Raw genomic sequence first — 23,782 nt, 5'->3', positions numbered from 1 at the left:
GTGGATAGGGGGAGCTCGGTGTGGAGAGGGGGAGCTCGGTGTGGGGAGGGGGCTCGGTGTGGGGAGGGGGCTCGGTGTGGGGAGGGGTCTTGGTGTGGGGAGGGGTCTCGGTGTGGGGAGGGGGCTCGGTGTGGGGTGATGGAGCTCGGTGTGGGGAGGGGGCTCGGTGTGGGAGAGGGGGCTCGGTGTTGTGAGGGGGCTCGGTGTGGGGAGGGGGCTCGGTGTGGGGCGGGGGCTCGGTATGGGAGGGGGGGGCTCGGTGTGGGGAGGGGCAGCTCGGTGTGTGGAGAGTCACTCGGTCTGGGGAGGGGGCTCGGTGTGGGGAGGGGGCTCGGTGGGGGGAGCCAGGGAGGTGTGTGGAGGGGGAGCTCAGTGTTGGATGTCACTCGGTTTGAGGAGGGGGCTCGGTGTGGGGAGGGGTCTCGGTGTGTGGAGGGGTCTCGGTGTGGGGAGGGGTCCCGGTGTGGGGGGGGGGTCCCGGTGTGGGGGGGGGTCCCGGTGTGGGGGGGGGGGTCCCGGTGTGGGGGGGGGGGTCCCGGTGTGGGGAGGGGGTCCCGGTGTGGGGAGGGGTCTCGGTGTGGGGTGGGGGCTCGGTGGGGGAGAGGGGAGCTCAGTGTGTGGAGGGGGCTCGGTGTGTGGAGGGTCACTCGGCGTGGGGAGGAGGCTCGGTGTGGGGAGGGGGCTCGGTGTGGGGAGGGGGCCCGGTGTGGGGAGGGGGCCCGGTGTGGGGAGGGGGCCCGGTGTGGGGAGGGGGCTCGGTGTGGGGAGGGGTCCCGGTGTGGGGAGGGGGCTCGGTGTGGGGTGGGTGGGCTCGGTGTGGGGAGGGGGGCCCGGTGTTGGGTGGGGGGGGGGCTCGGTGTGGGAGGGGGGGTTCGGTGTGGGGAGGGGGGCCCGGTGTGGGGTTGGGGGCTCGGTGTGGGGTTGGGGGCTCGGTGTGGGGAGCGGGGGCTCGGTCTGGGGAGGGGGGGCTCGGTGTGGCGAGGGGGGGGCATGGTGTGTGGAGGGGGCATGGTGTGTGGAGGGGGCAAGGTGTGTGGAGGGGGCTTGGTGTGTGAAGGGGGCTCGGTGTGTGAAGGGGGCTCGGTGTGTGAAGGGGGCTCGGTGTGTGAAGGGGGCTCGGTGTGTGAAGGGGGCTCGGTGTGTGAAGGGGGCTCGGTGTGGGGAGGGGGCTCGGTGTGGGGAGGGGGCTCGGTGTGGGGAGGGGGCTCGGTGTGGGGAGGGGGCTCGGTGTGGGAGGGGGGGCTCGGTGTGGGAGGGGGGGCTCGGTGTGGGGAGGGGGGGCTCGGTGTGGGGAGGGGGGCTCGGTGTGGGGAGGGGGGCTCGGTGTGAGGAGGGGGGCTCGGTGTGAGGAGGGGGCTTGGTGTGGGGAGGGGGGCTCGGTGTGGGGAGGGGGCTCGGTGTGGGGAGGGGGGGCTCGGTGTGGGGAGGGGGCTTGGTATGGGGAGGGGGCTCGGTATGGGAGGGGGAGCTCGGTGTGTCATTGACTCAATCTGAATGGCTTTATGTGAGAGAGAGGTCCACATTTCAACTACCCTTTGAGTGAAGGCGTGCTTCCTGATATCATCCCTATACAGATCTCCTTTAATGGTTATAGTCCTTGTTTTGGATTCCTCACTAACTTCTCTCTCAGACCAACCAGGTTTAGCACACTGGGCTAAATCGCTGCTTTGAAAGCAGACCAAGGCAGGCCAGCAGCACGGTTCGATTCCCGTAACAGCCTCCCCGAACAGGTGCCGGAATGTGGCGACTAGGGGCTTTTCACAGTAACTTCATTTGAAGCCTACTTGTGACAATAAGCGATTTTCATTTCATTTCATTTCTTATCCACCTCAATTCAATCAACCCTCCACTTTCTAAATGTGAGTAAACGCAAACTCTGTTTACCCCCCCTGCTCTCACAATCTTTTCGACATGTCGCACTCTGGTGATTGCGCTGCATTGCCTGCTAGGCCCGTCTCTCGTTCCTCAGGGAGGGTGGCCAGATTGAAAGCAGTGTTTCAGATTGTGGTCAGACCAGGGCTCCGTACGACTGCAATGTCACCTCCATGCACCAAACGGAATTCCCCTGTCAGGTGGCTTCATTACTAACCTGTTTTATTCCCTCTTGCAGCAGACGGTGTGGCACTCGGCACTGCAGCAGGATCCTCCCAGATCTCTCTCCAAGTCATTGTGTTCGTAGCCGTTATCCTTCACAAGGTGATCAGACAGGCTAACGTTGACCTTTCGTGTTGTTGAGCTCCAGGCAGTGCTAGCAAGGATCACCCGAGAAAATGGCGGACCTTCCCCTTCAGCTGAAGGGGTAAGACGCCGTCGTCCCGGGTGACCAGAGGCTGCTTTTCCCTTTGAGGGGGAGAGCTGACTGGTGGTGATTTAACCTGAGGGTCACCACACCTCAGGCGAGGGGCAAGGTTGAGAAGGTGGAGCCTTCATGAATAACCTCAGCCGGTACGGGAATCGAACCCACACTGCTGGCCTCGCTCACCATCACAAACCAAGTGTGCTAAACCAGCCCTCTCCTTGAACTACTGCAGTCCTAATAGGGGCAGCACAAGTGGATAGGACTGTGGCTTCACAGCGCCAGAGTCCCAGGTCCGATTCCCCGCTGGGTCACTGTCTGTGCGGAGTCTGCACGTTCTCCCCGTGTCTGCGTGGGTTTCTTCCGGGTGCTCCAGTTTCCTCCCACAGTCCAAAGACGTGCAGGTTAGGTGGATTGGCCATGCCAATTGCTCTTCGTGACCAAAACGGTTAGGAGGGGTTATTGGGTTACAGGGATAGGGTGGAAGTGAGGGCTTAAGTGGGTCGGTGCAGACTCGATGGGCCGAATGGCCTCCTTCTGCACTGTATGTTCTATGTTCTAATGTCCTAACCAATATTTGCCACATAACCAGCATTGTTAATACAGATAACAGATAACATTTATCTCATTGTTAAGTTTTTGATGCGATGAGGAGCTGTCAATCATAGGAAGAGTGTTTATAAACATCAAACCAGGATAATGGAGATGCACTCAAACATGAAGGGAAAGATCAATGAACAATCCGCCAAGCAGTTGTGTCTGGACCAATAAAACTGCAAATCACTGTCTAGTGAAATTGCTGTATGAAATTGAATGGAAGATTTGCATTTCAACTGTTGTCAAGAGATTTGAAGCCCTTTGAAGTGAACGGCTTTCGAGGAAGCCTCTGGCACTTGTAACAGCTGCTGCTTGAAAGACTTTTGTCTTTTGTAGGGAGCAGATGTTAGGGAAGAGTAAGTGAAAGTGCAGTGATGTTTCACCCTACTGCCTGGACTACATTTCAGCTTTTAAGGCAGGGGTCTCTGATGGGGAGGGTTGGGGGGGGGGGGGGTTGCGTCACCCTCATGTGTGCATGCTGTGGGGGGGGAGGGGGGGTGCCCTCCTTGTCAGCAGGGGATGGGCAGGATTAGCCTTATGGGGGGGAAGGGGAGGCTACTGCCACATCTCAGGATTGGACCGCCCACTCAAAATGGTGAGCTCTCCACCATGTATAGATTTTCATGGTTAAGGAGAGAGAGACTCAGCTGGGCCCCACACCCAGTGCCAGTGGAGACCAGTAGCCATTCTCCAATAGCGGGAGCACTTACGCTCCAGAGCGGAGACTCCCGGCCACTGTCTTTCAGAAACCCGTTCAACTGGTTTCTGAAGGGGCTGGTTTAGCATTCTGGGCTAAATCGCTGGCTTTTAACGCAGACCAAGGCAGGCCAGCAGCACGGTTCAATTCCCGTACCAGCCTCCCCGAACAGGCGCCACAATGTGGCGACTAGGGGCTTTTCACAGTAACTTCATTGAAGCCTACTTGTGACAATAAGCGATCTTCAACTACAGACTTCCCTTCAAACTCCTCACTTCCATTCTTAAAGCGATTACGCCTCAGCGCTTAGACATCGCGGACAAAGCAGTCTGCTTGTTCGTGCTTTCACCAGTGGCCTCAATATCCAGTCCCTCCTCCACTCGTGCAGTGCCTGCAGAGATTGCCACGGGAAGGCCCTGTGGAAACCTCTGGGCAGGCTTCTTTGACCCCCAGTACCAGGAAGCCAGACAGAAGTGATGTCCTGGGAATACCACTCTCCACGGTTTCCCCCATCACCCTGCCTGCTGACTAGGAGTGATATTGCTGTTCCTTCACTGTCGCTGGGAGGAAATCCCCCAATCCCCACCCAAACAACTCTGTAGAGCATTTATTTCCACTGCTTATTTTTGTAAAATATTTTAATTCTCCATTTTCACATTTTCTTCAGAATTTACACCCCACCAACAAGCAGTAAACGGTAACGAATACAAAATCAATCTCCTTATCAACAACAACGATCCCATCCTCCCACCACCCCAAACAACGCCCCACCTGACAATATAAGCTTCAAATAAAACAAACCCTCCCACGGTGGGAAAAACAAAGGAAAAGAAAAAGGAATCAGTAATCGCCTATGGTCATCATTGACCTATAGAGTCCACCCCCGCCCCCTACCCCTATCATTCAATGCCATCCAATGCCCGAAAGAGTAACATAAATAACACCCATGGATTGTAACCCCGCCCTCCCCAACTCCTCCCCGCCACTTACTCTTATAAAACTCCTCCCCCCAACCTCTGTTCCTTCCCCCCATCTTTCCACCCCGGCTAGACTCATCAGACCCTGTTCTGCCAGGCTCCGATGGCCGCAGCCCCTCCCCCCACCTCACTCCCGTTCACTGGCCGGCTTAAACCAGCCAGCGTGGAGGCCCCCACCCGGGTCTCCCTCCCCTTGCCCAGTCCCAGGAAAACCAAGAAATCCCCTTTAGCACACATACCTGCAAACACACCCAAGCCCCAAAGAGCCATCATTGCAAGTGAAAGTCCCACCTCTTCCCTTGTCCAAATATATACAACGTTGGCTCATTTAGCACATACACCAGCACTTTGGATAGTCAGAGGCTTTTCCCCAGGGTAGAGGGGTCAATTACTAGGGGGCATAGGTTTAAGGTGAGAGGGGCAAAGTTTAGAGTAGATGTACGAGGCAAGTTTTTTACACAGAGGGTAGTGGGTGCCTGGAACTCACTACCGGAGGTGGTAGTGGAGGCAGGGACGATAGGGACATTTAAGGGGCATCTTGACAAATATATGAATAGGATGGGAATAGAAGGATACGGACCCAGGAAGTGTAGAAGATTGTAGTTTAGTCGGGCAGTATGGTCGGCACGGGCTTGGAGGGCCGAAGGGCCTGTTCCTGTGCTGTACATTTCTTTGTTCTTTGTTCTTTGTTCACGCAGTGAAAAAATAGTTACATGAGGCTACATCGGTACATGACCATTTCTCAATTCAGCTGCAGTCCTTCTGCCTTCGCAAACTCCTCCGCTGCTTCCGCCGTCCCAAAATAAAAGTCCTTGGATTTGTAGGTCACCCTCAACCTAGCTGGGTATACTATGCCACACTGCACCTTACTGATGTACAGTGCCTTCTTCACCCGGCTGAAGGCAGCCCACCTCCTCGCCAGCTCCACCGTAAAGTCCTGGTATACACGTATACCAGCTCCAGCCCACTGCACCACCCGCTTCTGCTTTGCCCAGCACAGGACCTTCTCCTTCACGCTGTACCTACGGAAACACAGAGTCACTACTCTTGGCTCACATTCCTTTGGTACAGGCCTCCATGACCGATGAGCCCGATCCAGTTCATATCGGGAGGGACATCCCCCTCCCCCAACAGCTTCGCCAACATCGTGGCAAAATACTCCGTCGGCCTCGGGCCTTCCACCCCTTCGAGCAGACCCACAATCCTCAGATTCTGCCGCATGGATCTGTTTTCCAGGTTTTCCATTTAGGCTCGCAAACCCTTGTTGATCTCCATCACCTTCCGCATCTCCTTCCCCATCGAGGTACGTTGATCACTGTGCTGCGATAATGTCTCTTCCACTCCCTTCAGCGCCTCACCTTGCTCCCGCACCTCCGCCACTGCGCTCAATACCGCCGCCCTCACCGGGGCAATCGCCTCCTCCACCAGCACTTTCAATACCGCCCCATCTCCTTCCTCATCGCCTCCATGTGTTTTGTGAACTGTTTTTCAAGTTCCACGGCCATCACCTTGGTCATTTCTTCTGCCGTGGGCAATGCGGCCTCCCCCGGTGCCCCAGCCTCCACTTTCCTTACCGTTCCTGCGCTGACTTTTTCACTCCCCGGCGGACTTCCGTTAACCCCCTTTTTCACGGCCATTTTTCTACCAAACATGGACATTTCTCCTCCCTGTGCCTTCTTACAGCCTTTTCAGCCTCCGCTGCCCCTGGGACCGGGTGTTAAAACTCCGAAATTCCTATTCCCGAGCGGGAGCCCTCCAGTGTGCGGCTCCCTCCCGCCCGCCGTCACCGGGAGTCACTTATTCCCACTTCTGACCATAATTCCCACCTGAAGCAAATCCCCAACCCCTCACTCAATCTACAACACACAGACCTGGCCTGGTGTCCACAACACATCTTAGCAGCACTGTATAGTCAGAATTCTACCAGCTTCACTCACACAGTGTTCTGTAATCTCTGGACATTCTGAGTGCCGGGTCTGTCATTCCCAGATCCTGAATAATCTTTTCCCGAGTTAGTTCAATCCCATTCATTGAGTGATTGACGTTCCACCTGCTCTGGCGTTTGTTTATTTTCCACTTCCTCCGACACAAAGTTTCCAAATTATGACTTTTGCAGTTTGCTCAATTCATCCTCGAAGGTAGTTCAGCAAAGCAAGGCAGAGGTTGAAGGAGGGGGTGAAGAGGTGGGGGTGGGGCCGGGTAGGGTCTGTGTTATTGGGGCTGGGTAAACGGGGACGGGAGGGTAATCCCGGAGGGGAGATATGTGATGGAGAGACTTTGAAAGGAGAATGTGTGGAATATTGAGTGACCAGCAGTGAGATTGCCTGTCAGGCTTTACCATGTGTGCTTACTGCTGTCCTGCATATTTACAGGCTCCTGCATCATTTGGTTTGGTTTCGTACCTGATGCATGCAGGTTTAGAGAAACGGCAGATTCAGAAACATCTATTTGTATTCTCTCTGGCAGCCCCGCTCCTCGCCATCACCACCTACTTTATAGTCAGCAAGGTAAGACCCACAGAAACACCTCCGCCTGTCAATCCTCACCCTCCACCATTCTCCCTGTCTCTGCTAATTCACTCCCTCCTCGCCGACCCTCACCCTCCACCATTCTCCCTGTCTCTGCTAATTCACGCCCTCCTCCCCGACTCTCACCCTCCACCATTCTCCCTGTCTCTGCTAATTCACTCCCTCCTCCCCGACCCTCACCCTCCACCATTCTCCCTGTCTCTGCTAATTCACTCCCTCCTCCTCGACCCTCACCCTCCACCATTCTCCCTGTCTCTGCTAATTCACTCCCTCCTCCCCGACCCTCACCCTCCACCATTCTCCCTGTCTCTGCTAATTCACTCCCTCCTCCCCGACCCTCACCCTCCACCATTCTCCCTGTCTCTGCTAATTCACTCCCTCCTCCCCGACCCTCACCCTCCACCATTCTCCCTGTCTCTGCTAATTCACTCCCTCCTCCCCGACCCTCACCCTCCACCATTCTCCCTGTCTCTGCTAATTCACTCCCTCCTCCCGACTCTCACCCTCCACCATTCTCCCTGTCTCTGCTAATTCACTCCCTCCTCCCGACTCTCACCCTCCACCATTCTCCCTGTCTCTGCTAATTCACTCCCTCCTCCCCGACCCTCACCCTCCACCATTCTCCCTGTCTCTGCTAATTCACTCCCTCCTCCCCGACCCTCACCCTCCACCATTCTCCCTGTCTCTGCTAATTCACTCCCTCCTCCCCGACTCTCACCCTCCACCATTCTCCCTGTCTCTGCTAATTCACTCCCTCCAACTCGACACTCACCCTCCACCATTCTCCCTGTCTCTGCTAATTCACTCCCTCCTCCTCGACACTCACCCTCCACCATTCTCCCTGTCTCTGCTAATTCACTCCCTCCTCCCCGACCCTCACCCTCCACCATTCTCCCTGTCTCTGCTAATTCACTCCCTCCCCGACCCTCACCCTCCACCATTCTCCCTGTCTCTGCTAATTCACTCCCTCCTCCTCGACCCTCACCCTCCACCATTCTCCCTGTCCATGCTAATTCACTCCCTCCTCCCCGACTCTCACCCTCCACCATTCTCTCTGTCTCTGCTAATTCACTCCTTCCTCCCACATCCTCACCCTCCACCATTCTCCCTGTCTCTGCTTATTCACTCCCTCCTCCCCGACTCTCACCCTCCACCATTCTCCGTCTCTGCTAATTCACTCCCTCCTCCCCGACCCTCACCCTCCACCATTCTCCCCGTCTCTGCTAATTCACTCCCTCCTCCCCGACCCTCACCCTCCACCATTCTCCCTGTCTCTGCTACTTCACTCCCTCCTCCCCGACCCTCACCCTCCACCATTCTCCCTGTCTCTGCTAATTCACTCCCTCCTCCGCGACCCTCACCCTCCACCATTCTCCCTGTCTCTGCTAATTCACTCCCTCCTCCCCGACCCTCACCCTCCACCATTCTCCCTGTCTCTGCTAATTCACTCCCTTCTCCCCGACCCTCACCCTCCACCATTCTCCCTGTCTTTGCTAATTCACTCCCTCCTCCCCGACACTCACCCTCCACCATTCTCCCTGTCTCTGCTAATTCACTCCCTCCTCCCCGACTCTCACCCTCCACCATTCTCCCTGTCTCTGCTAATTCACTCCCTCCTCCCAAACCCTCACCCTCCACCATTCTCCCTGTCTCTGCTAATTCACTCCCTCCTCCCCGACCCTCACCCTCCACCATTCTCCCTGTCTCTGCTAATTCACTCCCTCCTCTCCGACCCTCACCCTCCTCCATTCTCCCTGTCTCTGCTAATTCACTCCCTCCTCCCCGACCCACACCCACCACCATTCTCCCTGTCTCTGCTAATTCACTCCCTCCTCCCCGACCCTCACCCTCCACCATTCTCCCTGTCTCTGCTAATTCACTCCCTCCTCCCCGACCCTCACCCTCCACCATTCTCCCTGTCTCTGCTAATTCACTCCCTCCTCCCAGACCCTCACCCTCCACCATTCTCCCTGTCTCTGCTAATTCACTCCCTCCTCCCCGACCCTCACCCTCCACCATTCTCCCTGTCTCTGCTAATTCACTCCCTCCTCTCCGACCCTCACCCTCCACCATTCTCCCTGTCTCTGCTAATTCACTCCCTCCTCCCCGACCCACACCCACCACCATTCTCCCTGTCTCTGCTAATTCACTCCCTCCTCCCCGAGCCTCACCCTCCACCATTCTCCCTGTCTCTGCTAATTCACTCCCACCTCCCCGAGCCTCACCCTCCACCATTCTCCCTGTCTCTGCTAATTCACTCCCTCCTCCCCGACCCTCACCCTCCACCATTCTCCCTGTCTCTGCTAATTCACTCCCTCCTCCCCGACCCTCACCCTCCACCATTCTCCCTGTCTCTGCTAATTCACTCCCTCCTCCCCGACCCTCACCCTCCACCATTCTCCCTGTCTCTGCTAATTCACTCCCTCCTCTCCGACCCTCACCCTCCACCATTCTCCCTGTCTCTGCTAATTCACTCCCTCCTCCCCGACCCACACCCTCCACCATTCTCCCTGTCTCTGCTAATTCACTCCCTCCTCCCCGACTCTCACCCTCCACCATTCTCCCTGTCTCTGCTAATTCACTCCCTCCTCCCCGACCCTCACCCTCCACCATTCTCCCTGTCTCTGCTAATTCACTCCCACCTCCCCGAGCCTCACCCTCCACCATTCTCCCTGTCTCTGCTAATTCACTCCCTCCTCCCCGACCCTCACCCTCCACCATTCTCCCTGTCTCTGCTAATTCACTCGCTCCTCCCCGACCCTCACCCTCCACCATTCTCCCTGTCTCTGCTAATTCACTCCCTCCTCCCCGACCCTCACCCTCCACCATTCTCCCTGTCTCTGCTAATTCACTCCCTCCTCCCCGACCCTCACCCTCCACCATTCTCCGTCTCTGCTAATTCACTCCCTCCTCCACGACCCTCACCCTCCACCATTCTCCCTGTCTGCTAATTCACTCCCTCCTCCCCGACACTCACCCTCCACCATTCTCCGTCTCTGCTAATTCACTCCCTCCTCCACGACCCTCACCCTCCACCATTCTTCCTGTCTGCTAATTCACTCCCTCCTCCTCGACACTCACCCTCCACCATTCTCCCTGTCTCTGCTAATTCACTCCCTCCTCCCCGACACTCACCCTCCACCATTCTCCCTGTCTCTGCTAATTTACTCCCTCCTCCCCTACCCTCACCCTCCACCATTCTCCCTGTCTCTGCTAATTCACTCCCTCCTCCCCGACACTCACCCTCCACCATTCTCCCTGTCTCTGCTAATTCACTCCCTCCTCCCCGACCCTCACCCTCCACCATTCTCCCTGTCTCTGCTAATTCACTCCCTCCTCCCAAATCCTCACCCTCCACCATTCTCCCTGTCTCTGCTAATTCACTCCCTCCTCCCCGACCCTCACCCTCCACCATTCTCCCTGTCTCTGCTAATTCACTCCCTCCTCCCCGACCCTCACCCTCCACCATTCTCCCTGTCTCTGCTAATTCACTCCCTCCTCCCCCACCCTCACCCTCCACCATTCTCCCTGTCTCTGCTAATTCACTCCCTCCTCCCCGACACTCACCCTCCACCATTCTCCCTGTCTCTGCTAATTCACTCCCTCCTCCCCGACCCTCACCCTCCACCATTCTCTCTGTCTCTGCTAATTCACTCCTTCCTCCCACATCCTCACCCTCCACCATTCTCCCTGTCTCTGCTTATTCACTCCCTCCTCCCCGACTCTCACCCTCCACCATTCTCCGTCTCTGCTAATTCACTCCCTCCTCCCCGACCCTCACCCTCCACCATTCTCCCCGTCTCTGCTAATTCACTCCCTCCTCCCCGACCCTCACCCTCCACCATTCTCCCTGTCTCTGCTACTTCACTCCCTCCTCCCCGACCCTCACCCTCCACCATTCTCCCTGTCTCTGCTAATTCACTCCCTCCTCCACGACCCTCACCCTCCACCATTCTCCCTGTCTCTGCTAATTCACTCCCTCCTCCCCGACCCTCACCCTCCACCATTCTCCCTGTCTCTGCTAATTCACTCCCTTCTCCCCGACCCTCACCCTCCACCATTCTCCCTGTCTTTGCTAATTCACTCCCTCCTCCCCGACACTCACCCTCCACCATTCTCCCTGTCTCTGCTAATTCACTCCCTCCTCCCCGACTCTCACCCTCCACCATTCTCCCTGTCTCTGCTAATTCACTCCCTCCTCCCCAACCCTCACCCTCCACCATTCTCCCTGTCTCTGCTAATTCACTCCCTCCTCCCAAACCCTCACCCTCCACCATTCTCCCTGTCTCTGCTAATTCACTCCCTCCTCCCCGACCCTCACCCTCCACCATTCTCCCTGTCTCTGCTAATTCACTCCCTCCTCTCCGACCCTCACCCTCCTCCATTCTCCCTGTCTCTGCTAATTCACTCCCTCCTCCCCGACCCACACCCACCACCATTCTCCCTGTCTCTGCTAATTCACTCCCTCCTCCCAGACCCTCACCCTCCACCATTCTCCCTGTCTCTGCTAATTCACTCCCTCCTCCCCGACCCTCACCCTCCACCATTCTCCCTGTCTCTGCTAATTCACTCCCTCCTCTCCGACCCTCACCCTCCACCATTCTCCCTGTCTCTGCTAATTCACTCCCTCCTCCCCGACCCACACCCACCACCATTCTCCCTGTCTCTGCTAATTCACTCCCTCCTCCCCGAGCCTCACCCTCCACCATTCTCCCTGTCTCTGCTAATTCACTCCCTCCTCCCCGACCCTCACCCTCCACCATTCTCCCTGTCTCTGCTAATTCACTCCCTCCTCCCCGACCCTCACCCTCCACCATTCTCCCTGTCTCTGCTAATTCACTCCCTCCTCCCCGACCCTCACCCTCCACCATTCTCCCTGTCTCTGCTAATTCACTCCCTCCTCCCCGACCCACACCCTCCACCATTCTCCCTGTCTCTGCTAATTCACTCCCTCCTCCCCGACCCTCACCCTCCACCATTCTCCCTGTCTCTGCTAATTCACTCCCTCCTCCCCGACCCTCACCCTCCACCATTCTCCCTGTCTCTGCTAATTCACTCGCTCCTCCCCGACCCTCACCCTCCACCATTCTCCCTGTCTCTGCTAATTCACTCCCTCCTCCCCGACCCTCACCCTCCACCATTCTCCCTGTCTCTGCTAATTCACTCCCTCCTCCCCGACCCTCACCCTCCACCATTCTCCGTCTCTGCTAATTCACTCCCTCCTCCACGACCCTCACCCTCCACCATTCTCCCTGTCTGCTAATTCACTCCCTCCTCCCCGACACTCACCCTCCACCATTCTCCGTCTCTGCTAATTCACTCCCTCCTCCACGACCCTCACCCTCCACCATTCTTCCTGTCTGCTAATTCACTCCCTCCTCCTCGACACTCACCCTCCACCATTCTCCCTGTCTCTGCTAATTCACTCCCTCCTCCCCGACCCTCACCCTCCACCATTCTCCCTGTCTCTGCTAATTCACTCCCTCCTCCCCTACCCTCACCCTCCACCATTCTCCCTGTCTCTGCTAATTCACTCCCTCCTCCCCGACACTCACCCTCCACCATTCTCCCTGTCTCTGCTAATTCACTCCCTCCTCCCCGACCCTCACCCTCCACCATTCTCCCTGTCTCTGCTAATTCACTCCTTCCTCCCACATCCTCACCCTCCACCATTCTCCCTGTCTCTGCTAATTCACTCCCTCCTCCCCGCCCTCACCCTCCACCATTCTCCCTGTCTCTGCTAATTCACTCCCTCCTCCCCGACACTCACCCTCCACCATTCTCCCTGTCTCTGCTAATTCACTCCCTCCTCCCCGACCCTCACCCTCCACCATTCTCCGTCTCTGCTAATTCACTCCCTCCTCCCCGACCCTCACCCTCCACCATTCTCCCTGTCTCTGCTAATTCACTCCCTCCTCCCCGACTCTCATCCTCCACCATTCTCCCTGTCTCTGCTAATTCACTCGCTCCTCCCCGACCCTCACCCTCCACCATTCTCACTGTCTCTGCTAATTCACTCACTCCTCCGCGACCCTCACCCTCCACCATTCTCCCTGCCTCTGCTAATTCACTCCCTCCTCCCCGACTCTTCCCCTCCACCATTCTCCCTGTCTCTGCTAATTCACTCCCTCCTCCCCGACCCTCACCCTCCACCATTCTCCCTGTCTCTGCTAATTCACTCCCTCCTCCCCGACCCTCACCCTCCACCATTCTCCCTGTCTCTGCTAATTCACTCCCTCCTCCCCGACTCTCACCCTCCACCATTCTCCCTGTCTCTGCTAATTCACTCCCTCCTCCCCGACCCTCACCCTCCACCATTCTCCCTGTCTGCTAATTCACTCCCTCCTCCCCGACCCTCACCCTCCACCATTCTCCCTCTCTCTGCTAATTCACTCCCTCCCCGACCCTCACCCTCCACCATTCTCCCTGTCTGCTAATTCACTCCCTCCTCCCCGACCCTCACCCTCCACCATTCTCCGTCTCAGCTAATTCACTCCCCCCTCCACGACCCTCACCCTCCACCATTCTCCCTGTCTCTGCTAATTCACTCCCTCCTCCCCGACCCTCACCCTGCACCATTCTCCCTGTCTCTGCTAATTCACTCCCTCCTCCCCGACCCTCACCCTCCACCATTCTCCGTCTCTGCTAATTCACTCCCTCCTCCACGACCCTCACCCTCCACCATTCTCCCTGTCTCTGCTAATTCACTCCCTCCTCCCCGACCCTCACCCTCCACCATTCTCCCTGTCTCTGCTAATTCACTCCCTCCTCCCCCACCCTCACCCTCCACCATTCTCCCTGTCTCTGCTAATTCACTCCCTCCTCCCCGACACTCACCCTCCACCATTCTCCCTGTCTCTGCTAATTCACTCCCTCCTCCCCGACCCTCACCCTCCACCATTCTCCCTGTCTCTGCTAATTCACTCCTTCCTCCCACATCCTCACCCTCCACCATTCTCCCTGTCTCTGCTAATTCACTCCCTCCTCCCCGCCCTCACCCTCCACCATTCTCCCTGTCTCTGCTAATTCACTCCCTCCTCCCCGACACTCACCCTCCACCATTCTCCCTGTCTCTGCTAATTCACTCCCTCCTCCCCGAACCTCACCCTCCACCATTCTCCCTGTCTCTGCTAATTCACTCCTTCCTCCCACATCCTCACCCTCCACCATTCTCCCTGTCTCTGCTAATTCACTCCCTCGTCCCCGACCCTCACCCTCCACCATTCTCCCTGTCTCTGCTAATTCACTCCCACCTCCCCGACTCTCACCCTCCACCATTCTCCCTGTCTCTGCTAATTCACTCCCTCCTCCCCGACCCTCAACCTCCACCATTCTCCCTGTCTCTGCTAATTCACTCGCTCCTCCCCGACCCTCACCCTCCACCATTCTCCCTGTCTCTGCTAATTCACTCCCTCCTCCGCGACCCTCACCCTCCACCATTCTCCCTGCCTCTGCTAATTCACTCCCTCCTCCGGGACTCTTCCCCTCCACCATTCTCCCTGTCTCTGCTAATTCACTCCCTCCTCCCCGACCCTCACCCTCCACCATTCTCCCTGTCTCTGCTAATTCACTCCCTCCTCCCCGACCCTCACCCTCCACCATTCTCCCTGTCTCTGCTAATTCACTCCCTCCTCCCCGACTCTCACCCTCCACCATTCTCCCTGTCTCTGCTAATTCACTCCCTCCTCCCCGACCCTCACCCTCCACCATTCTCCCTGTCTCTGCTAATTCACTCCGTCCTCCCCGACCCTCACCCTCTACCATTCTCCCTGTCTCTGCTAATTCACTCCCTCCTCCCCGACCCTCACCCTCCACCATTCTCCCTCTCTCTGCTAATTCACTCCCTCCCCGACCCTCACTATCCACCATTCTCCCTGTCTGCTAATTCACTCCCTCCTCCCCGACCCTCACCCTCCACCATTCTCCCTGTCTCTGCTAATTCACTCCCCCCTCCCCGACCCTCACCCTCCACCATTCTCCATGTCTCTGCTAATTCACTCCCTCGTCCCCGACCCTCACCCTCCACCATTCTCCCTGTCTCTGCTAATTCACTCCCTCCTCCCTGACCCTCACCCACCATTCTCCCTGTCTCTGCTAATTCACTCCCTCCTCCCAAATCCTCACCCTCCACCATTCTCCCTGTCTCTGCTAATTCACTCCCTCCTCCCCGACCCTCACCCTCCACCATTCTCCCTGTCTCTGCTAATTCACTCCCTCCTCCCCGACCCTCACCCTCCACCATTCTCCCTGTCTCTGCTAATTCACTCCCTCCTCCCCCACCCTCACCCTCCACCATTCTCCCTGTCTCTGCTAATTCACTCCCTCCTCCCCGACACTCACCCTCCACCATTCTCCCTGTCTCTGCTAATTCACTCCCTCCTCCCCGACCCTCACCCTCCACCATTCTCTCTGTCTCTGCTAATTCACTCCTTCCTCCCACATCCTCACCCTCCACCATTCTCCCTGTCTCTGCTTATTCACTCCCTCCTCCCCGACTCTCACCCTCCACCATTCTCCGTCTCTGCTAATTCACTCCCTCCTCCCCGACCCTCACCCTCCACCATTCTCCCCGTCTCTGCTAATTCACTCCCTCCTCCCCGACCCTCACCCTCCACCATTCTCCCTGTCTCTGCTACTTCACTCCCACCTCCCCGACCCTCACCCTCCACCATTCTCCCTGTCTCTGCTAATTCACTCCCTCCTCCGCGACCCTCACCCTCCACCATTCTCCCTGTCTCTGCTAATTCACTCCCTCCTCCCCGACCCTCACCCTCCACCATTCTCCCTGTCTCTGCTAATTCACTCCCTTCTCCCCGACACTCACCCTCCACCATTCTCCCTGTCTTTGCTAATTCACTCCCTCCTCCCCGACACTCACCCTCCACCATTCTCCCTGTCTCTGCTAATTCACTCCCTGCTCCCCGACACTCACCCTCCACCATTCTCCCTGTCTCTGCTAATTCACTCCCTCCTCCCCAACCCTCACCCTCCACCATTCTCCCTGTCTCTGCTAATTCACTCCCTCCTCCCAAACCCTCACCCTCCACCATTCTCCCTGTCTCTGCTAATTCACTCCCTCCTCCCCGACCCTCACCCTCCACCATTCTCCCTGTCTCTGCTAATTCACTCCCTCCTCTCCGACCCTCACCCTCCTCCATTCTCCCTGTCTCTGCTAATTCACTCCCTCCTCCGACCCTCACCCTCCACCATTCTCCCTGTCTCTGCTAATTCACTCCCTTCTCCCCGACACTCACCCTCCACCATTCTCCCTGTCTTTGCTAATTCACTCCCTCCTCCCCGACACTCACCCTCCACCATTCTCCCTGTCTCTGCTAACTCACTCCCTTCTCCCCGACACTCACCCTCCACCATTCTCCCTGTCTCTGCTAATTCACTCCCTCCTCCCCAACCCTCACCCTCCACCATTCTCCCTGTCTCTGCTAATTCACTCCCTCCTCCCAAACCCTCACCCTCCACCATTCTCCCTGTCTCTGCTAATTCACTCCCTCCTCCCCGACCCTCACCCTCCACCATTCTCCCTGTCTCTGCTAATTCACTCCCTCCTCTCCGACCCTCACCCTCCTCCATTCCCCCTGTCTCTGCTAATTCACTCCCTCCTCCCCGACCCACACCCACCACCATTCTCCCTGTCTCTGCTAATTCACTCCCTCCTCCCAAACCCTCACCCTCCACCATTCTCCCTGTCTCTGCTAATTCACTCCCTCCTCCCCGACCCTCACCCTCCACCATTCTCCCTGTCTCTGCTAATTCACTCCCTCCTCTCCGACCCTCACCCTCCACCATTCTCCCTGTCTCTGCTAATTCACTCCCTCCTCCCCGACCCACACCCACCACCATTCTCCCTGTCTCTGCTAATTCACTCCCTCCTCCCCGAGCCTCACCCTCCACCATTCTCCCTGTCTCTGCTAATTCACTCCCACCTCCCCGAGCCTCACCCTCCACCATTCTCCCTGTCTCTGCTAATTCACTCCCTCCTCCGCGACCCTCACCCTCCACCATTCTCCCTGCCTCTGCTAATTCACTCCCTCCTCCCCGACTCTTCCCCTCCACCATTCTCCCTGTCTCTGCTAATTCACTCCCTCCTCCCCGACCCACACCCACCACCATTCTCCCTGTCTCTGCTAATTCACTCCCTCCTCCCCGACCCTCACCCTCCACCATTCTCCCTGTCTCTGCTAATTCACTCCGTCCTCCCCGACCCTCACCCTCTACCATTCTCCCTGTCTCTGCTAATTCACTCCCTCCTCCCCGACCCTCACCCTCCACCATTCTCCCTCTCTCTGCTAATTCACTCCCTCCCCGACCCTCACCATCCACCATTCTCCCTGTCTGCTAATTCACTCCCTCCTCCCCGACCCTCACCCTCCACCATTCTCCCTGTCTCTGCTAATTCACTCCCCCCTCCCCGACCCTCACCCTCCACCATTCTCCCTGTCTCTGCTAATTCACTCCCTCGTCCCCGACCCTCACCCTCCTCCATTCTCCCTGTCTCTGCTAATTCACTCCCTCCTCCCTGACCCTCACCCACCATTCTCCCTGTCTCTGCTAATTCACTCCCTCCTCCCAAATCCTCACCCTCCACCATTCTCCCTGTCTCTGCTAATTCACTCCCTCCTCCCCGACCCTCACCCTCCACCATTCTCCCTGTCTCTGCTAATTCACTCCCTCCTCCCCGACCCTCACCCTCCACCATTCTCCCTGTCTCTGCTAATTCACTCCCTCCTCCCCCACCCTCACCCTCCACCATTCTCCCTGTCTCTGCTAATTCACTCCCTCCTCCCCGACACTCACCCTCCACCATTCTCCCTGTCTCTGCTAATTCACTCCCTCCTCCCCGACCCTCACCCTCCACCATTCTCTCTGTCTCTGCTAATTCACTCCTTCCTCCCACATCCTCACCCTCCACCATTCTCCCTGTCTCTGCTTATTCAGTCCCTCCTCCCCGACTCTCACCCTCCACCATTCTCCGTCTCTGCTAATTCACTCCCTCCTCCCCGACCCTCACCCTCCACCATTCTCCCCGTCTCTGCTAATTCACTCCCTCCTCCCCGACCCTCACCCTCCACCATTCTCCCTGTCTCTGCTACTTCACTCCCTCCTCCCCGACCCTCACCCTCCACCATTCTCCCTGTCTCTGCTAATTCACTCCCTCCTCCGCGACCCTCACCCTCCACCATTCTCCCTGTCTCTGCTAATTCACTCCCTCCTCCCCGACCCTCACCCTCCACCATTCTCCCTGTCTCTGCTAATTCACTCCCTTCTCCCCGACCCTCACCCTCCACCATTCTCCCTGTCTTTGCTAATTCACTCCCTCCTCCCCGACACTCACCCTCCACCATTCTCCCTGTCTCTGCTAATTCACTCCCTCCTCCCCGACTCTCACCCTCCACCATTCTCCCTGTCTCTGCTAATTCACTCCCTCCTCCCCAACCCTCACCCTCCACCATTCTCCCTGTCTCTGCTAATTCACTCCCTCCTCCCAAACCCTCACCCTCCACCATTCTCCCTGTCTCTGCTAATTCACTCCCTCCTCCCCGAGCCTCACCCTCCACCATTCTCCCTGTCTCTGCTAATTCACTCCCACCTCCCCGAGCCTCACCCTCCACCATTCTCCCTGTCTCTGCTAATTCACTCCCTCCTCCCCGACCCTCACCCTCCACCATTCTCCCTGTCTCTGCTAATTCACTCCCTCCTCCCCGACCCTCACCCTCCACCATTCTCCCTGTCTCTGCTAATTCACTCCCTCCTCCCCGACCCTCACCCTCCACCATTCTCCCTGTCTCTGCTAATTCACTCCCTCCTCTCCGACCCTCACCCTCCACCATTCTCCCTGTCTCTGCTAATTCACTCCCTCCTCCCCGACCCTCACCCTCCACCATTCTCCCTGTCTCTGCTAATTCACTCCCTTCTCCCCGACCCTCACCCTCCACCATTCTCCCTGTCTTTGCTAATTCACTCCCTCCTCCCCGACACTCACCCTCCACCATTCTCCCTGTCTCTGCTAATTCACTCCCTCCTCCCCGACTCTCACCCTCCACCATTCTCCCTGTCTCTGCTAATTCACTCCCTCCTCCCCAACCCTCACCCTCCACCATTCTCCCTGTCTCTGCTAATTCACTCCCTCCTCCCAAACCCTCACCCTCCACCATTCTCCCTGTCTCTGCTAATTCACTCCCTCCTCCCCGAGCCTCACCCTCCACCATTCTCCCTGTCTCTGCTAATTCACTCCCACCTCCCCGAGCCTCACCCTCCACCATTCTCCCTGTCTCTGCTAATTCACTCCCTCCTCCCCGACCCTCACCCTCCACCATTCTCCCTGTCTCTGCTAATTCACTCCCTCCTCCCCGACCCTCACCCTCCACCATTCTCCCTGTCTCTGCTAATTCACTCCCTCCTCCCCGACCCTCACCCTCCACCATTCTCCCTGTCTATGCTAATTCACTCCCTCCTCTCCGACCCTCACCCTCCACCATTCTCCCTGTCTCTGCTAATTCACTCCCTCCTCCCCGACCCACACCCTCCACCATTCTCCCTGTCTCTGCTAATTCACTCCCACCTCCCCGAGCCTCACCCTCCACCATTCTCCCTGTCTCTGCTAATTCACTCCCTCCTCCCCGACCCTCACCCTCCACCATTCTCCCTGTCTCTTCTAATTCACTCGCTCCTCCCCGACCCTCACCCTCCACCATTCTCCCTGTCTCTGCTAATTCACTCCCTCCTCCCCGACCCTCACCCTCCACCATTCTCCCTGTCTCTGCTAATTCACTCCCTCCTCCCCGACCCTCACCCTCCACCATTCTCCGTCTCTGCTAATTCACTCCCTCCTCCACGACCCTCACCCTCCACCATTCTCCCTGTCTGCTAATTCACTCCCTCCTCCCCGACACTCACCCTCCACCATTCTCCGTCTCTGCTAATTCACTCCCTCCTCCACGACCCTCACCCTCCACCATTCTTCCTGTCTCTGCTAATTCACTCCCTCCTCCCCTACCCTCACCCTCCACCATTCTCCCTGTCTCTGCTAATTCACTCCCTCCTCCCCGACACTCACCCTCCACCATTCTCCCTGTCTCTGCTAATTCACTCCCTCCTCCCCGACCCTCACCCTCCACCATTCTCCCTGTCTCTGCTAATTCACTCCTTCCTCCCACATCCTCACCCTCCACCATTCTCCCTGTCTCTGCTAATTCACTCCCTCCTCCCCGCCCTCACCCTCCACCATTCTCCCTGTCTCTGCTAATTCACTCCCTCCTCCCCGACCCTCACCCTCCACCATTCTCCGTCTCTGCTAATTCACTCCCTCCTCCCCGACCCTCACCCTCCACCATTCTCCCTGTCTCTGCTAATTCACTCCCTCCTCCCCGACTCTCATCCTCCACCATTCTCCCTGTCTCTGCTAATTCACTCGCTCCTCCCCGACCCTCACCCTCCACCATTCTCACTGTCTCTGCTAATTCACTCACTCCTCCGCGACCCTCACCCTCCACCATTCTCCCTGCCTCTGCTAATTCACTCCCTCCTCCCCGACTCTTCCCCTCCACCATTCTCCCTGTCTCTGCTAATTCACTCCCTCCTCCCCGACCCTCACCCTCCACCATTCTCCCTGTCTCTGCTAATTCACTCCCTCCTCCCCGACCCTCACCCTCCACCATTCTCCCTGTCTCTGCTAATTCACTCCCTCCTCCACGACTCTCACCCTCCACCATTCTCCCTGTCTCTGCTAATTCACTCCCTCCTCCCCGACCCTCACCCTCCACCATTCTCCCTGTGTCTGCTAATTCACTCCCTCCTCCCCGACCCACACCCTCCACCATTCTCCCTCTCTCTGCTAATTCACTCCCTCCCCGACCCTCACCCTCCACCATTCTCCCTGTCTGCTAATTCACTCCCTCCTCCCCGACCCTCACCCTCCACCATTCTCCGTCTCAGCTAATTCACTCCCCCCTCCCCGACCCTCACCCTCCACCATTCTCCCTGTCTCTGCTAATTCACTCCCTCCTCCCCGATCCTCACCCCCCACCATTCTCCCTGTCTCTGCTAATTCACTCGCTCCTCCCCGACCCTCACCCTCCACCATTCTCCCTGTCTCTGCTAATTCACTCCCTCCTCCCCGACCCTCACCCTGCACCATTCTCCCTGTCTCTGCTAATTCACTCCCTCCTCCCCGACCCTCACCCTCCACCATTCTCCGTCTCTGCTAATTCACTCCCTCCTCCACGACCCTCACCCTCCACCATTCTCCCTGCCTGCTAATTCACTCCCTCCTCCTCGACACTCACCCTCCACCATTCTCCCTGTCTCTGCTAATTCACTCCCTCCTCCCCGACCCTCACCCTCCACCATTCTCCGTCTCTGCTAATTCACTCCCTCCTCCCCGACCCTCACCCTCCACCATTCTCCCTGTCTCTGCTAATTCACTCCCTCCTCCCCGACCCTCACCCTCCACCATTCTCCCTGTCTCTGCTAATTCACTCCCTCCTCCCCGACCCGCACCCTCCACCATTCTCCCTGTCTCTGCTAATTCACTCCTTCCTCCCACATCCTCACCCTCCACCATTCTCCCTGTCTCTGCTAATTCACTCCCTCCTCCCCGACCCTCACCCTCCACCATTCTCCCTGTCTCTGCTAATTCACTCGCTCCTCCCCCACCCTCACCCTCCACCATTCTCCCTGTCTCTGCTAATTCACTCCCTCCTCCCCGACCCTCACCCTCCACCATTCTCCCTGTCTCTGCTAATTCACTCCCTCCTCCCCGACCCTCACCCTCCACCATTCTCCCTGTCTCTGCTAATTCACTCCTTCCTCCCACATCCTCACCCTCCACCATTCTCCCTGTCTCTGCTAATTCACTCCCTCCTCCCCGCCCTCACCCTCCACCATTCTCCCTGTCTCTGCTAATTCACTCCCTCCTCCCCGACACTCACCCTCCACCATTCTCCCTGTCTCTGCTAATTCACTCCCTCCTCCCCGACCCTCACCCTCCACCATTCTCCGTCTCTGCTAATTCACTCCCTAACCGACCCTCACCCTCCACCATTCTCCCTGTCTCTGCTAATTCACTCCTTCCTCCCACATCCTCACCCTCCACCATTCTCCCTGTCTCTGCTAATTCACTCCCTCCTCCCCGACCCTCACCCTCCACCATTCTCCCTGTCTCTGCTAATTCACTCCTTCCTCCCACATCCTCACCCTCCACCATTCTCCCTGTCTCTGCTAATTCACTCCCTCCTCCCCGACCCTCAACCTCCACCATTCTCCCTGTCTCTGCTAATTCACTCGCTCCTCCCCGACCCTCACCCTCCACCATTCTCCCTGTCTCTGCTAATTCACTCCCTCCTCCGCGACCCTCACCCTCCACCATTCTCCCTGCCTCTGCTAATTCACTCCCTCCTCCCCGACTCTTCCCCTCCACCATTCTCCCTGTCTCTGCTAATTCACTCCCTCCTCCCCGACCCTCACCCTCCACCATTCTCCCTGTCTCTGCTAATTCACTCCCTCCTCCCCGACCCTCACCCTCCACCATTCTCCCTGTCTCTGCTAATTCACTCCCTCCTCCCCGACTCTCACCCTCCACCATTCTCCCTGTCTCTGCTAATTCACTCCCTCCTCCCCGACCCTCACCCTCCACCATTCTCCCTGTCTCTGCTAATTCACTCCGTCCTCCCCGACCCTCACCCTCTACCATTCTCCCTGTCTCTGCTAATTCACTCCCTCCTCCCCGACCCTCACCCTCCACCATTCTCCCTCTCTCTGCTAATTCACTCCCTCCCCGACCCTCACCATCCACCATTCTCCCTGTCTGCTAATTCACTCCCTCCTCCCCGACCCTCACCCTCCACCATTCTCCCTGTCTCTGCTAATTCACTCCCCCCTCCCCGACCCTCACCCTCCACCATTCTCCGTCTCTGCTAATTCACTCCCTCGTCCCCGACCCTCACCCTCCACCATTCTCCCTGTCTCTGCTAATTCACTCCCTCCTCCCTGACCCTCACCCACCATTCTCCCTGTCTCTGCTAATTCACTCCCTCCTCCCAAATCCTCACCCTCCACCATTCTCCCTGTCTCTGCTAATTCACTCCCTCCTCCCCGACCCTCACCCTCCACCATTCTCCCTGTCTCTGCTAATTCACTCCCTCCTCCCCGACCCTCACCCTCCACCATTCTCCCCGTCTCTGCTAATTCATTCCCTCCTCCCCGACACTCACCCTCCACCATTCTCCCTGTCTCTGCTAATTCACTCCCTCCCCGACCCTCCCCCTCCACCATTCTCCCTGTCTCTGCTAATTCACTCCGTCCTCCCCGACCCTCACCCTCCACCATTCTCCCTGTCTCTGCTAATTCACTCCCTCGTCCCCGACCCTCACCCTCCACCATTCTCCCTGTCTCCGCTAATTCACTCCCACCTCCCCGACCCTCACCCTCCACCATTCTCCCTGTCTGCTAATTCACTCCCTCCTCCCCGACCATCACCCTCCACCATTCTCCCTGTCTCTGCGCATTCACTCCCTCCTCTGACCCTCACCCTCCACTTTTTCTAACTGCGATCCTGCGCCCGGACCCCTGAGCCTGCTCCTCCTCTCCTCCTGTGCTCTGTTTCTGCAGTGAGTGTTGGAATTCACCTTCACAGCTCTGATTTCCCAATCTGGAACTGAAGGAGTTTTACTTT

The 23,782-nt window shown here is 57.5% G+C and overlaps 1 protein-coding gene across 3 annotated transcripts in view; it reads left to right on the top strand.

Moving 5' to 3' along the window:
• Positions 1-23,782, top strand: part of LOC140411164 (zinc transporter ZIP9) — a 119,613-nt gene that overhangs the window by 95,065 nt on the left and 766 nt on the right. For all 3 annotated transcript variants that reach the window (XM_072500244.1, XM_072500243.1, XM_072500242.1), the window contains 2 exons: positions 2,111-2,196; positions 6,940-7,074. In XM_072500244.1, coding sequence (XP_072356345.1) covers positions 2,111-2,196; positions 6,940-7,074 — 221 coding nt within the window. The remainder of the gene's footprint in view (positions 1-2,110; positions 2,197-6,939; positions 7,075-23,782) is intronic.

Source organism: Scyliorhinus torazame, chromosome 4, assembly GCF_047496885.1.
Source record: "Scyliorhinus torazame isolate Kashiwa2021f chromosome 4, sScyTor2.1, whole genome shotgun sequence".
Taxonomy (NCBI): domain Eukaryota; kingdom Metazoa; phylum Chordata; class Chondrichthyes; order Carcharhiniformes; family Scyliorhinidae; genus Scyliorhinus; species Scyliorhinus torazame.
Note: the sequence above shows the minus strand (reverse complement) of the source record. Positions and strands in the feature narration are given on the sequence as shown.